At 37.1% G+C, this 13757-nt stretch overlaps 1 protein-coding gene across 1 annotated transcript; it reads right to left on the reverse strand.

The window, feature by feature from the left end:
• Positions 1-1273: 1273 nt before the first annotated feature.
• LOC103259382 (diphosphoinositol polyphosphate phosphohydrolase 3-beta-like) lies at positions 1274-2467 on the reverse strand. Its single transcript, XM_021711492.1, has one exon. The coding sequence runs from the start codon at positions 2267-2269 to the stop codon at positions 1970-1972; it is 300 nt and encodes a 99-aa protein (XP_021567167.1). The 5' UTR covers positions 2270-2467; the 3' UTR covers positions 1274-1969.
• Between the last annotated feature and the right edge of the window lie 11290 nt (positions 2468-13757).

The raw sequence follows: 13757 nt of genomic DNA on the forward strand, positions 1-13757 counted from the left end.
ATAAGAAACTATTTATTGTATTAAATTGCCAGACTTTGTTCAAATTCAAGCCTTGGTTACATGTATAATGTCTATCATAATAATAACCTTTCAAAAGTTTCCTGGTTTTATCATATTAAAAATAACTGACAATGAATTGAGTGGTATTTGTAAGCTTTTCATCAAGTACTGAACAGGAGTATTTAAAAAGATCTGGAGCCGGGCTCGGTGGCTCAGCCTGTAATCCTGCGCCTTGGGAGGCTGAGGTGAGTGAATTGCCTGAGCCCGCGGGTTCAAGACCTGCTTGGGCAACTTGGCGAGACCTCATCTCTACAATAAATCAAAAATCAGCTGGGCATGGTGGCACGTGCCTGTAGTTCCAGCTACTCAGAAGGCTGAGGCGGAAGGATCGCCGGAGCCCAGCAGGTCAAGGCTGCGGTGACCGGGAGTGGCCACTGCACTCCAGTCTGGGCCACGGAGTGAGACTCCAATTCAAATTTAAAAAAAAAAAATAAATAAATATAAAAAAAAAAGATCTGGGATGGACAGTGTATATTGTTATTTAATGCAATCTTTTAGCAACAGGGAAGTAGCATGACAGGAACAACAGTAAGAACAACACAGTGCAGTAATAGACACAGATTCCCTTTAATTGTGATTCATCATTACTCAGTTTCTACTATTACTTTAAGACACTAGTTTTAATTTAGTATTCATTAATTGCTTGGAGAAAGCAATGTGATTTCTGTTTTGGGAAGCAGAGTTTGTCCAGTTTTATCCTTCTCTTCGTTATACACAAATATTTCAAAAGAGATTATAGCCTTTTCTTTGTAATATTGGTGAGAACCAGGCTGCTCATATAGGCATGTTGTTGAAGAGATTACGGCAAAGTGGTATATAATATACTCTACCATACGTTTTAATCCAAAAATGCAACTTCTAATTTCACTCTAGCTAATCAAACTGCTCAGATTATTTTACATACATCTTTGGCTTAGGCCTCGTCATGCCCTTGTTTTCCTTTCTTCTCAAAGGTAAAGTTCCCCTCTTTGATTAGCTGAAATATTTGTATGGTCACTAAACATTTTTCATTTTATGAATCATTATGCACTAGCAGTCTTGATCGCCTAGCTTGACTAATTCTGACGAACTGAAATCACAGTTGAAGGTCAAACTCCATTCGACTGCACATTCATATCCAAAAAAATCTGCACCATTGTTGATTAGGCTCCTAAGATCATTGGAAAGAAGTTACCGCATATCTTACACTTATTCTTTGTGTGTGTGTGTTCACTCTGTTTATTTTTACAATTACCTTTATAGCAAGTGATAGTTTTAGAATAAAATTTTAAGCAAGTTACCAACAGTACAAAAACACTAAAGTTGTTACAAAACTTTGCCTTAAGTGATGGTGTACTCTTAAAACTGTCAGCAACTGTGTGGCATGACATAGAAATATGAGTATTAATTCTTGTCCTCAAAATCTTACAACTGCCTTGAAATGTTTCTGATACACCTGATATACAAAAGCCACACACATGGTACCTAACAGCATATACTCCACTAGCACTGGACTGCAAAGGGAATGTTTTGCCACACAGTGATTACAAAATATCAATTGAATAAAAGAACCTTCAGTGATGCCAACCATATTTCAAGTAGTATCTCAAATGCAGGATATGCAAAGAGTAAGGAAAATTAGTCTTTGCTCTCAAAGATATCACAGTCTAATGAAGAAGGCAGACACATCATAAAATCACAATGAAAGGCTATAGGTGCTGAATTAAGAATCTGTTCACGTACAACAACCAGAGCAAGAGGAGGCAGTAGAATAGACAGGGAGGGAGTGTTCCAAGATGTAGGAGAAAAACTAGATGAGCTATCTCCTTGGGAACATAGAAGCGCTCACCTGTACTTGGCAATTCCATTGATCACTATGGGTTCACATCAATGATTCTTTCAGAGCAATCCTAAACATCTTTGCTGTTCATTAGGGATCGTTATCTGGCAGGGCCAGGGCCATGGAGTTTCCATTGGTTGGGGAACCGCCCAGCTTTAGTTTTTCCAGATACTCGGCATGCACGGGCTTGTGGCACAGGAGAACCTTGATGGCAACTTCGACTTTGAACCACTCTGGCTTCCTCCCAGTGCTAACCGAATCTTCCCAATCCTCCAGCAGCTCAGGGACAGTCAGGACATACACGTACGTTCTGTGCTTGCGATCTTGGTTCTGCTCGAACACGCCCAGGAGCCGGCCTAACTTCCCCTTGACTCCCGCCTCTTCGTACATCTCTCGGACCGCTGCACCACCCGGCTCCTCCTCGGGCTCCAAGCCCCGGCCTGGCACGATCCAGCGGTCCGGGTACCGACTGCTACTCACTCACAGCACCTCGTCCTCGCGCTGGCTTAAGCACAGGCACGCCGCCCGCTTCTTGAAGCCCTCCGGGTGGTAGGTCCGCGTCTGTTTTGGCTCGCACTGCATCCTCCAGGCCGCAGCCGCCCGGAGCAGACGAGGAGAGTGGCGTCCAAGACGTCGTCATCGTCGGCTCCCGTGACGACCAGATCACCACTTATTCTTTATTCTTTCCAAAACTTAACATACAGAACATGAATCCTTAACTGATAAGAGCAGCGTACAAACAAAATCAATAATACTTTGCAACTGAATTGCCTGGTTTTATTTTAAGTTGTAAAATCTAGAATATAATCAGTAATTACATAGAATTATAATACTTGAGTGTTCAACCAATTTGGGAGGGAGGTACACCATAAAAAGAGCTATACTCATTTATGAAAATGCCATCATTTATTTATATTTAGTAACTAAAAATGTTTATATGACTACTGAGCTAGCTGTATTTCCTGGAATTAAGTTCTTTCTCAGAATTACTGAGAGACTAGTTTTCTGGAAACTCTGCTAACAACTAATCCTGTTTATTTGTCTACATTAATAAATATTTCCTTTTAAGTTTTAAAATAAATTACACCAAATACAAAAACAAAACAATTGTGATTTTGATGGAGCTCACAACATTAGCACAAATAATATTAATTTCAACAAAAAGCAAGCTGTCCTGATAAAAGACCACTCCTAAGAAAGCAAAAATAAATATGAGAGGGAAGATCCTTTCATGCTTTCATAGGCACTCTCATAGACTGATGGATGATAATCATGTTAATTTCACTCCTCTCCAAAACAAAGAGCCAGAAAAGGCAGCAAAAGACACTAGCCCATTCATTACAGGACCTACACAAGGCTAATTCCAACATTTAGCTGCATGGTTTTCTGCTTGATGTATCAGAGCTCAAAAGATGAAAGCAGAGAAGTAATTGCTCTCCTGGTTCTTATTCTTCGCTGACAACCAATAAATTTAATTTTACACACACATTCATTTACATTTTCAAGTATATGACATGATAATTGCCAGACTATAACACCTCCATTCCTGTAGATACAGCAACTCACTGATTGACAAGTGTGGTGAATAGAGAGGAATGGTGGTTGAATTGCAGAATTTTTTTTCTCCTGAAAATTACACTTAGAAGGGCTAGCGGTAATAAGTATTTATGAAGCAATCTCACCATAAACATCTGCGCATAAAATGAACAGTAGAACCTCAATTATTATAGTCTCAGCTTTCTGTGCTTTACACTGAACTCTAGTATTGAAAATAGTAAAATTACTAACAGCAGAGCTACTGAAGCACAAATGTATGAAACAGAGTTTATCCCCAACATTTACCGTATCCATTGGTGCTGACTCCTTGGTCAGTTATGCCATTGCCAAGCAATACAATATTTAGCCTGTTTGGAGGTATTTAATTACATTTTGAAATGACTTAAATATTCCAGTATTTTTCAATAAAGGATGCACTATTTTTAGGTCTTACCCGGGGGACATCTTTGCTATAGGGAGACGTAGTTACTGACTATTTTGAAGTTTTCTTGATAAAGACTTAAGCTCTTCAAAACCTTCCTGGAGCTGAGTACACTGATTTGCCATTCTAGTTCACTATGGAGAAGGTTACAAATTGACTTGCTTTTCCTTGGCTCTGAAGTTCAAGAATGAAACATAGTCCTCTAAATTAGATCCTGATGAGAAAATATCACCAACTTCTCCAAAGAATTTCAGATCATTAAGATACTCTCACTGCACTTGGAGTTGCTGATGAAGCTAACTGACAGATGCCAACTTCAATGGAAGAAAGCAGGGAGAAAGGGGAAAACATGTAGATTTACTGAAAGCATTGTACCAATGACTTAGAAATTACTTTTTAGTGAATGCCCTAACTACCTTGTATAGATCACAGATTAGCTCATGTCTGCCAGACTGTAGATTGCTTAACATTCAAGTAACTACTAAAATAAACAATGGTAACATATATATCTTGGTGAAAAGAACCATCATATTCCAAAGTTACATTTTTGCCTCATATTATGTAAGTCATATGCTTCTACTCCTCAAATTAAAAAAATCCTTAAATTACCCATCCCATAGATATTCTTCATAGAAATCAGAAGAGACTGAAATCATATTTTCAAGTTACATAAAAAATAAACTAGCATCTCTAAAATGTGCAGCTGAAACAAATTCTATTAGAACATCTCATAGAACAGTTGTAACCTATTGGCTTTAGAAGTAATATAAGGGCTTCATGAACAAAAACTGACATCCAAAATTTCAGTACAATAGACAAAACAGACAACTGTTTAGATATAGTCGATAAACATTTATAAGTTATCACAGCGAAACCTTATATTTTAAACTCAGAGTTTCAAACAGTAGGTGGGAGAATTTTGCCCAGAATGTATCCTCAAAACAATCGATCTATTTGGTTAATGCAGAATAGTTCTATTTCTCTCTTACCTAAAACATTTCCTTCTAACGTTTGTTTAAGACATATGAGGTAGATATCAAATGCAATTATTATGAAATACAATATTTTATGAAAGCAAAGGAATTTCATCCATGAATAGCTGAAACCTGATGTATTCTACAGCACTTAGGTTAGATTTTGAAACTACCCTCAGTCTTTTTTATATCTTATACCTCTATTTAATTTTACATTATGAGATATCATACTGTTGTAAATTATGTTTGATAGAGTACTATTTTACCATAGCTGCACCTATTTTAATAACTGACTTTCCATAAGATTATGAAGCTGTGTTTAAGATATAGTTTTGCTCATCCTGTCTCAATAGACTTCTATGATTACTTTTTACCAACTAGTCTTGTTGAAAGTTTTCTAGCATTATAGGTATTGCAAAGTCCATTAGGTCAGGCTCTTCATAGCATGACATACAGTAAATTACACGTACTTCAAGCAGCTCAGTGAATTACAGTTCATCACTTTGAATGGTTTCCCACTACAAGACCACAGACATCAGATCTGGCAGTTAGGATCCAGTTAACACTTTGGTCAGAATAATCAGATTGCATGTGTAAGACTTGTATAATTTGTTTATTGCTTCCATGCATCTTCCATTTTCAGGTAAATTTGTTGCTGTTATTTCAAAGCTTGGAATCGATATTTCACTTGCCTTTGGATTATATTTCAGATCCTTTTGCAGTGTAGTGATTAACTTCCCTTGTTCCAGAAATTTAGATCACTTGTCCTGTAGATATTACAGCTTGAGATATGGTTTGTTTCTGGTAGTTTTGTCTTGTGCTCTTACCAGTATATGTCTAGAAAAAAATTGCTAGTAATTTTTACTAAGCACATTTTATTTAGAGCATCAGAGACAGTTTTTTCCAACATGATCACTGTGAATCTTGCATAACAACCGTATACACCATAAATGACATATGCAATGACATTTACATGTGTACTGTCATGCAAAACTATTTCCTGCTACACTGAATACTATGACTGAATGAAAAACATTCTGATTTGGTGACATCATTTTTCTAGCCATGATAAGTTATTTAGAAGAAATCTTTTCAGGGAAAGACTAATGAGAGAATAATATATTGCATATGTTGGCTAGTGCTTTGATAGCCAGTTTAGTCATATTTTCAAACATTATAGCTAACTGAATAGGAATCTGGAATGGATAATTTGACCCAAAGGATGGTACAGTTGCTTCTAAAAAATTGGATATACAAATTCCACCACGGCAATTTTTACACCACAATAGCCTAATACATTTTCATAATTTAAAAAGTCTAATAACATTTTATGAAATAGCATCATATTCAATTCACAGTAAAGCTCATTTGTTATAAATCACTATTTCTTTATTCTCCTTTATATTATACCTAATGCAGACTTAAGATCCTAGATTTAGAACACATATTTCAAATCCAACATAAACTGTCACAGTACCATGAAACACAGTTAAATATTTTTCTCATAAGATGTATTAAAAATGATTGCTCCTTATAGTTAAAATCTGAGTGACAGCACTAGACTTACTGATTGAAAATATGTCTGTTTTGGTTTTGCACAGATAGCTATTTTGTTATTAGTGAAGATCATACAACTAATATTCACAGTTTCTGTTCACAAAGTGGCCATTTCTTTTTTCATAATTAGAGCAGAGGGGCAAGCAGATAATGCAAATATAAATATTTATTCTTTATGAATTATGATAACAAACATTACTAATAAAGATGTACATAGCAACAAAAAACCTGGTTTCGAAGATAAGTTTTGAAACCAGAAAAATTCAAGTTCAATATTGAGTCTCTGTCTCTCGTTCACTTTGTCGCTTTGGTCAAAGCTGTTTAATTTATCTGAGCCTCTATTCCTCTATGAGCACCGTAAGGCTAAGCATATCCATTTCACTCGATTATTCTCAGGATTAAATGTGACAATGCATATAAATATATAACACACAGTAACCACTCAAATTATCTTCCTTCTCTCCTTGGCTCTTTACCCAGATGAACTTCTCCTTCAAGAGACTTAATTATACACAATAAATTGCCTCAGTTTATACAAGTAGAATGACAATGAGGGTTATCCTATCTGTAGTCTCTACTCAAACTTGCCATCTAAAAACATTAAGAAGTCTGAGAATCTTTTCATCTGTACTGAATTCTGAGGGATTTGTGTCAGAAATCAATAAATGAAACTGATACGTAGTATCTGTTGTTAATAGTGTTCTACTAGCCACATGTATACATTCTACCATTTATTTAAAAGCAAGATTCAGATACAAAATATATGTCAAGCTAAATATTTTGTTTTTGTATATTTTTTGTGTAGCAAGCAAACCTTGCCTGGGGAAGCATGTCAAACACAAGCCCAACTTCATAGGTAGCCTAATATATTGCAGTAGACTCTAATGGCACTGGTTATTTGATTTCAAAATATTAGAGTTCTAACTCTAATTCACAAGATTCCTTGTGCTTTAGGCTCCATTCCCTCTTTCTGGTTTAGTCTATAATAGTAATTATTTTTTTGTGGGTTTTGTTTTTTTTCTTTGGTGTCTAGAAAACTTCAACTCTGGCTCTATGTTATAACCTTTGTTTCAACTTGTTTTGTGACAACTTAAAGAATAAACCTACATAGTCGTTCATCCATCCAATAAAAATTGGCTACTTCTGGTGGAGGGGAAAGTAAGTGAATGTTTCACTGGAGTGCAGTGTGGCAAGGGTCATAATAGGAGACCGCCCAGGAAGAAATAGACCACAATTCAGCATGGGAGAATCAGAAAAGGACTTGGAGAGGAGGTAATGCTTGAATTGAGTTTTAATAAATGAATAGGAATCAAGGGTGTCAGTCTAGGACTTTTCTAGGTGAAAGCAGAACTTTTTGTGCAATGGAAGGTTATTTCTTATGCCTGGAGTATGGGATACATATAGCACAGGTTACGAGAAGACCATGGCTATTAAAATTAGGAGCTAAGTTAGGCTTGGTGGTTCAGCTAGTAATCTCAGCACTTTGGAAGGCTGAGGCGAGTCAATTGCCTGAGTCCGCGGGTTTGAGATCAGCCCGGGAAATTTGGCAAGACCTCGTCTCTGCAATAAGTCAAAAATTAGCCAGGCATGCTAGGTGCACCTGTAGTTCCAGCTACTTGGAAGGCTGAGGCGGAAGGACTGCTAGAGCCCAGCAGGTCGACGCTGGGCTGGCCGTGAGTGTGCTACTGCACTCCAGCCTGGGCGATGGAGTGGGACTTCAATTAAAAAAAAAATAAAATAAAATTAGGAGCTAAACAGTTCTTCAATAGGTATTGCCTGAGTAGGGAGTATCTGAGAGATGTCGAGAAATTTTAACATATAGCGTGTTATTGATTATAAGTAGAAATTGTGTAAGAAAGGGAGTAATCTAGAAGATTCAAAAACATCTGAAAAATGATGGCTTCTTTTATTAAGGTCTTTTAGAATATAGGGAAAGGATTAGTTCTCAGAATGTTGGGCATACTGAGTTTAAGGGGTCTTTGGAATAGCTAAGTAGAATGTTCACTAGGTTGTTACATATGTGGTTTTTGAACCAAAGAGTAATGGTCACAGATGTATATTTGAGAGTCAAAAACATATCAACAATAGTTGGAGTCATAATGTCGGTGCAGTTACCCACGAATCTATATAAGACCCGAAGAGTAAGACCAGAGAGCTGAGAATAGAATTCTAGGGAGTTGATTTATTTGGCAAATAGTTATGGAAAACCAAAAAATAATATGCATATCCTTGGAAGTCACTATGCAAAAAATTAAGGCAATACTGGTGAATCAGTAAAACTAATCTTCCTTCCTTGCCTTCCACTGCCAAATATTTATTAACACCTATTATATGCCAGATACATACTAGATGCTAGGAATTCTATAGGAAAGCATAAAAGACCCCTTTCCTTGTAAGGGTTATATTCTAAGGGGGGAGAAATAAATTAAAACTAGTGAATGGTATATTTTTTATGATGATGTCTTTTCTTCCACTTTGACTGAATGTTTTATGTGTGTGTATAAAAATTCATGCTACTTCAAGATTCTTACATTAGAATAAATGCCACTACATAAAATGTTTAAATGTAAAAAATAAAACTATTTAAATTCTAGGTAAAATATATGGAATAATTCTGTTGTATTCTTGGAGAAGGAGGGAAAAATCCAACTAACAATGACACAAAACTCACCACCCATTAAAGAAAATACCAATAAACTTAACTGTATTAAAAATTCTCTAAATAGTAAAACCCAAAGTCAATGTTAAAAGTAAATGAAAAATGGGAACAATATCTGCAACTCATACGTTCCCTAATATGTGAAAAACTCCTACAGATGATTAAGAAAAAGACCAATAAGCCAAAAGGAAAAAAAGAGGGACAAAGTACTAACCAGTTGCAGCAAATCTTCTACATATGAAAATATACTTAACCCAATTTATAATCAAAGAAAGTAAATGAAATATATTCTGAAAAATCTATCAGAACAGGAAATATTAGAATGTTTAATAACATTGTGTTGGTTAAGCTGTAGAAAGCAGACACTAGCTTAAAGAAGTATAAAATGTCAGCAAGTCTACAGATGGTATTTGGTTATTATCTATCAAAATTAAAACTGTACATATTCTTTGACCTAGGAATTCTACTAAAAACTTATCCTCAGGTATACTTGTGTATGTGTGAAATATGTTCACTAAGACATTTTTGTTAACAGTGAAAGGACAGACCAAGAGTGGGAAGTCATTTTTCATCTTGTTCTTGTTCTTTTTTTTTTTGAGTTGGAGTCTCACTCTGCCGCCCAGACTGGAGTGCAGTGGCCACTCCCGGCCACCGTAGCCTCGACTTGCTGGGCTCCAGCGATCCTTCCACCTCAACCTTCCAAGTAGCTGGAATTACAGGCATGCACTACCACGCCTGGCTGATTATTTTTGATTTATTGTAGAGATGAGGTCTCACCACCCAGGCGGATCTCGAACCCATGGGCTCAGGCAATCCACTCACCTCAGCCTCATCTTGTTCTTAAACCCTGACACAGTGATGAGAAAGTAGAAGCTATGCTTTTGTAGAAGTGTACAGTTTGGGTAAAATTACCTTTACCGACTTTGTCTTTTCTGAAACAGATTTCCAGGTATCAGAGGTATCTCACAGTGGCAATCAAGCTTGCCTAGAGTAAAGGGAATTTACAAGGCCTAAGACATCATGTATTGGACAAGGTCTGTAAAAGTCATGAAACTTGTAATTACTAAAGTTATAGCCGCTCAGAAGGAGAGCAGATGGGGATTTGATCTTCCAGTAAATTGGGCACTGTCTACAGAGAAGTCAAGGATCCCCTGAAGCTACCCACTGGGAATGCCTAGGAGATAATGGGAGGTGCACCCTCCACTAGCTCTAAGGAATGTTGTTTGGGAAGGTGCAGGAGCATTAGAATCCTGGCACACCCTTCTCTAGGGGTTATGATAATGTGGGCAAACATTAACGGGTCTCCGTGTCACAGGTTCTCCAAGACATCCACAGGTGGTCGATAAGGAAGTCACAGCAGTCACGGCAGTCATGTACATCATCTCCAAGAAAAGAATTTAAACCAGGACTCTGGGGGGCTACATCACCACACTCACCTGGAGTGTAGGCCCACTCCCTGTCTGTGGAGGGTGAACTTTTCTTAAATAAATCTTTTCTTCTCTCACCTCTGTGTGTTGCAATTCTTTGCATTTACTCGGATCTCTGGGTTGCCAGCGTGGCACCTCCGGCTTGCTGGCCCCAGCAGTGCAGCGCCCCTCTCTGCTGCGCCTCTCCACCCTCACCCTGTCTGTCCGAATCCCAACAAACACTAAGTTCGAAACATCCCAGATGACAATCAAAAGAAGACTGATCAAATGACAACCATCAGAGGAATACTATTCAGTCATAGAAATAAATGAGGCATCTATGGTCATGGCACCCTGAATGCACCCAATCTTGTCTGATCCAGGAAGCTAAGCGAGGTAGGGCCTGGTTAGCACTTGTTAAGGGAGACTACCTGAAAATACTAGGTACTGTAGGATTTTAAAAATGGAAGGGATAAAAAGAGAAAGAAATGAGGAAGCTCTTTATGGACTGCTAAATGATTATTTTAAAAATATATTTCTTTTAAAAATATTATATTTCATTATTACTTTTGATTATGGGGTACATGTGCATGTTTGCTACATAGGAATATTGCATGATGGTGTAGCTTAGGCTTCTATATTCTTTTTTATTTTTTAGTCAGAGTCTCACTCTGTCACCCAGGCTGGAGTGCAATGGCATGCTTGACCTGTTGGACTCAGCCTTGACCTGTTGGACTTAGGTGATCCTTCTACCTCAGCCTTCAAGTAGCTGGAATCACAGGCACACACCACTATGCCTGGCTAATTTTTATTTATTTGTTTATCTTATTGTAGAGACGAGGTCTTGCCATGTTGCCCAGGCTGCTTGCAAACCCATGGGCTCATGTAGTCCTCGCCTCTGCCTCCAACAGAGCTTGGAGTACAGGCATGAGCCACTGTGTCCAACTGACTTCTATAATTTTATAATTCCAAAGCTAAGGTGCAAAACACTATGCACAGAATGCTGCCATCTGTATAAAATACATTCATCAGTTGACTATGCAGAAAGCATCTCTAGAAGGACATAGAAGAAATAGTATTGGCTGTCTCTAGGGAAGAGAACTGTCTATGGGACAGGAGTGTAAAAATCACTTTTTGCTCTTTATACCGCTTGAATTTTAAAGCCTGTAAATATATTATTAATTAAAAAAATAAATAAAATTTAAATGCAGTTATGAGACACATTAAGATTATAAATAATTCACAGCTCTTCAAAAGAAGTATTTTCTAAGAATAATGCTTCAAAAACTCAGTCAAATGCAAAATATACAATGGTAAATACTTCTGACTGGTTTTAAATTATTGTTTAAAAATTGCTGAGTAAAATCACTGATATAATAATACAAAAGTAACTTGGCTTCAACCTAGTGCTATGGTAATGCCTGAAAGATACTGTCAGACTGGTGAGAGTTTCTGGTGCTTTATAAAGGAAAAGAGTATAAGTAAGCAAGAATTCTGATTTGAAGTAAACAGGGAAGAAAAATATTAGATAAAAGGTATCAGATCTTTTTAATAGCACTGTGGAAGTATAATTTATATCTATGCAGTACTTTTCATCTGGGGATATCAAAAGCTTTGCAAATGCTATTATCCTATGAAATTGACAGAACCTGGAAGTGGTAGGCAATAATCTTTTGGTTATAGGAACATTTTTAAACAAAACAAACATAGGATGTTTCAAGCCCTATATTCTGTCACTTAACAGTGCCACGATTTTAGTCAGGCTTCCTGACAGTCTATCACATCAAGAGACTAGGACTGCACCTTCAATAGTCTTAACCTTCTCTTGAATGCTGTTCAAGGAGACTACATATATTTTGAGAACAAGTACTTTGTGAAGCTTCTGAACTCCATATGTGTCTATCCGTAACTTCTGAATCCTAGATATGCATCTACAGCAGGAGACATGGGAAGATTAAGTCTTGTATTAGAATCCTCGACATGTATAGAGGGTGATATGGGAACTGCTTTTCCAGATCTTTTCCACTCCATTCTCAGGATTTTCCAGATTAAACCCAGGACATCAAACCCTTAGTTCATAAGAGGCCAGGGGAACAATGTATGCTGATATTAACTGTATACTGCTTCATCTCTAGGCATTTTAAAACTCTCTGTTCTGTTGTACTTTTTTCATAAAATTAGCATTCACAGAGTCTCTAAAAAGTAGCTTTGATTGTTTTCTTTTTTTTCAGATTTTAAAATAACCTTTATTTCTTAAAAGTTAATATATGCATTATAGGAAACTGAAAAACACAAGAAGCTAAGAACAAAGTCATCCACAATCACAAGCAGTTTATAGTTTGACATTCCCTTCTCAGTCCTCTGTGTGAATAGACACAGCAGCTAATTTCATGGGATTGAGATCGTACAGTATGCATCATGCTTTTTCACACATCATGAATATTTACCAATTCAAAATCCCAAAGCTATATGAGTATTTTGATGACCAAGAATACAGTACACCAACTCAATCTGTTAGCCAAAAATGTAATCCTGCCTTTCTTGGGACAAAAATTTCATAGAAGACAAAAATGACTACAGGTCTCTGGATAAAAGTATTGACAGAGTTTCGATTAACATACTGCATTCCCTTCATGCTCAATTTAAAATGAAACATAAAGCAACAGAGTACACTAAGTAAAATGTTTCTAAGAGAATTCATTATCAGATCTATACCATTAAAATATTATCAAAGTATGCTTTCACTGAATTACTTAATGTATTCCTATAGTACAGCCAAAAGAGACACACATGCATCAATGGCTACAGTCCAAGTGGAAATATGAACACATCTGCATACATCTCTCCCTTCACACTTCCCTCTGTCCCTCAGCTGCCAACCTAATGAACAAGTTCTGATACACAGTGCTCAGAGGTGCCCATGTCCAAGATGCATCTTTTCTATCAATTATAACAAAAATATTTACACACTGGCTAATTCACTAGCTCTACTTTTTATCATACATTGTTGCCTCAGGACTCCTATAAAGCTTAGATGCTGCAAAATGACAGTTCGTCCACCATAAACACAGGCACTCTTCTAAAAATGCACATATAGACCCATGGCTATAATCTAAACCCTCTTCTAGGAATGGAGGTCCTAGCAAAGGCCCTTCCCTTCACCCTTCCTCTCCTCCTCTTCCACATTCCAGAGCCCCCAAAAGTAGGTTACTAAAGCTCACTCCCAGAAGACAGTCCTCCTTAAAACTAACAAATGGACATTTATAAAGGGATTATTTCACCTATCTCTACTCTTAACATACTT

This window comes from Carlito syrichta, unplaced genomic scaffold (genome assembly GCF_000164805.1).
Source record: "Carlito syrichta isolate Samal-C Ts95f unplaced genomic scaffold, Tarsius_syrichta-2.0.1 Scaffold13225, whole genome shotgun sequence".
NCBI classification, from domain to species: Eukaryota; Metazoa; Chordata; class Mammalia; order Primates; family Tarsiidae; genus Carlito; species Carlito syrichta.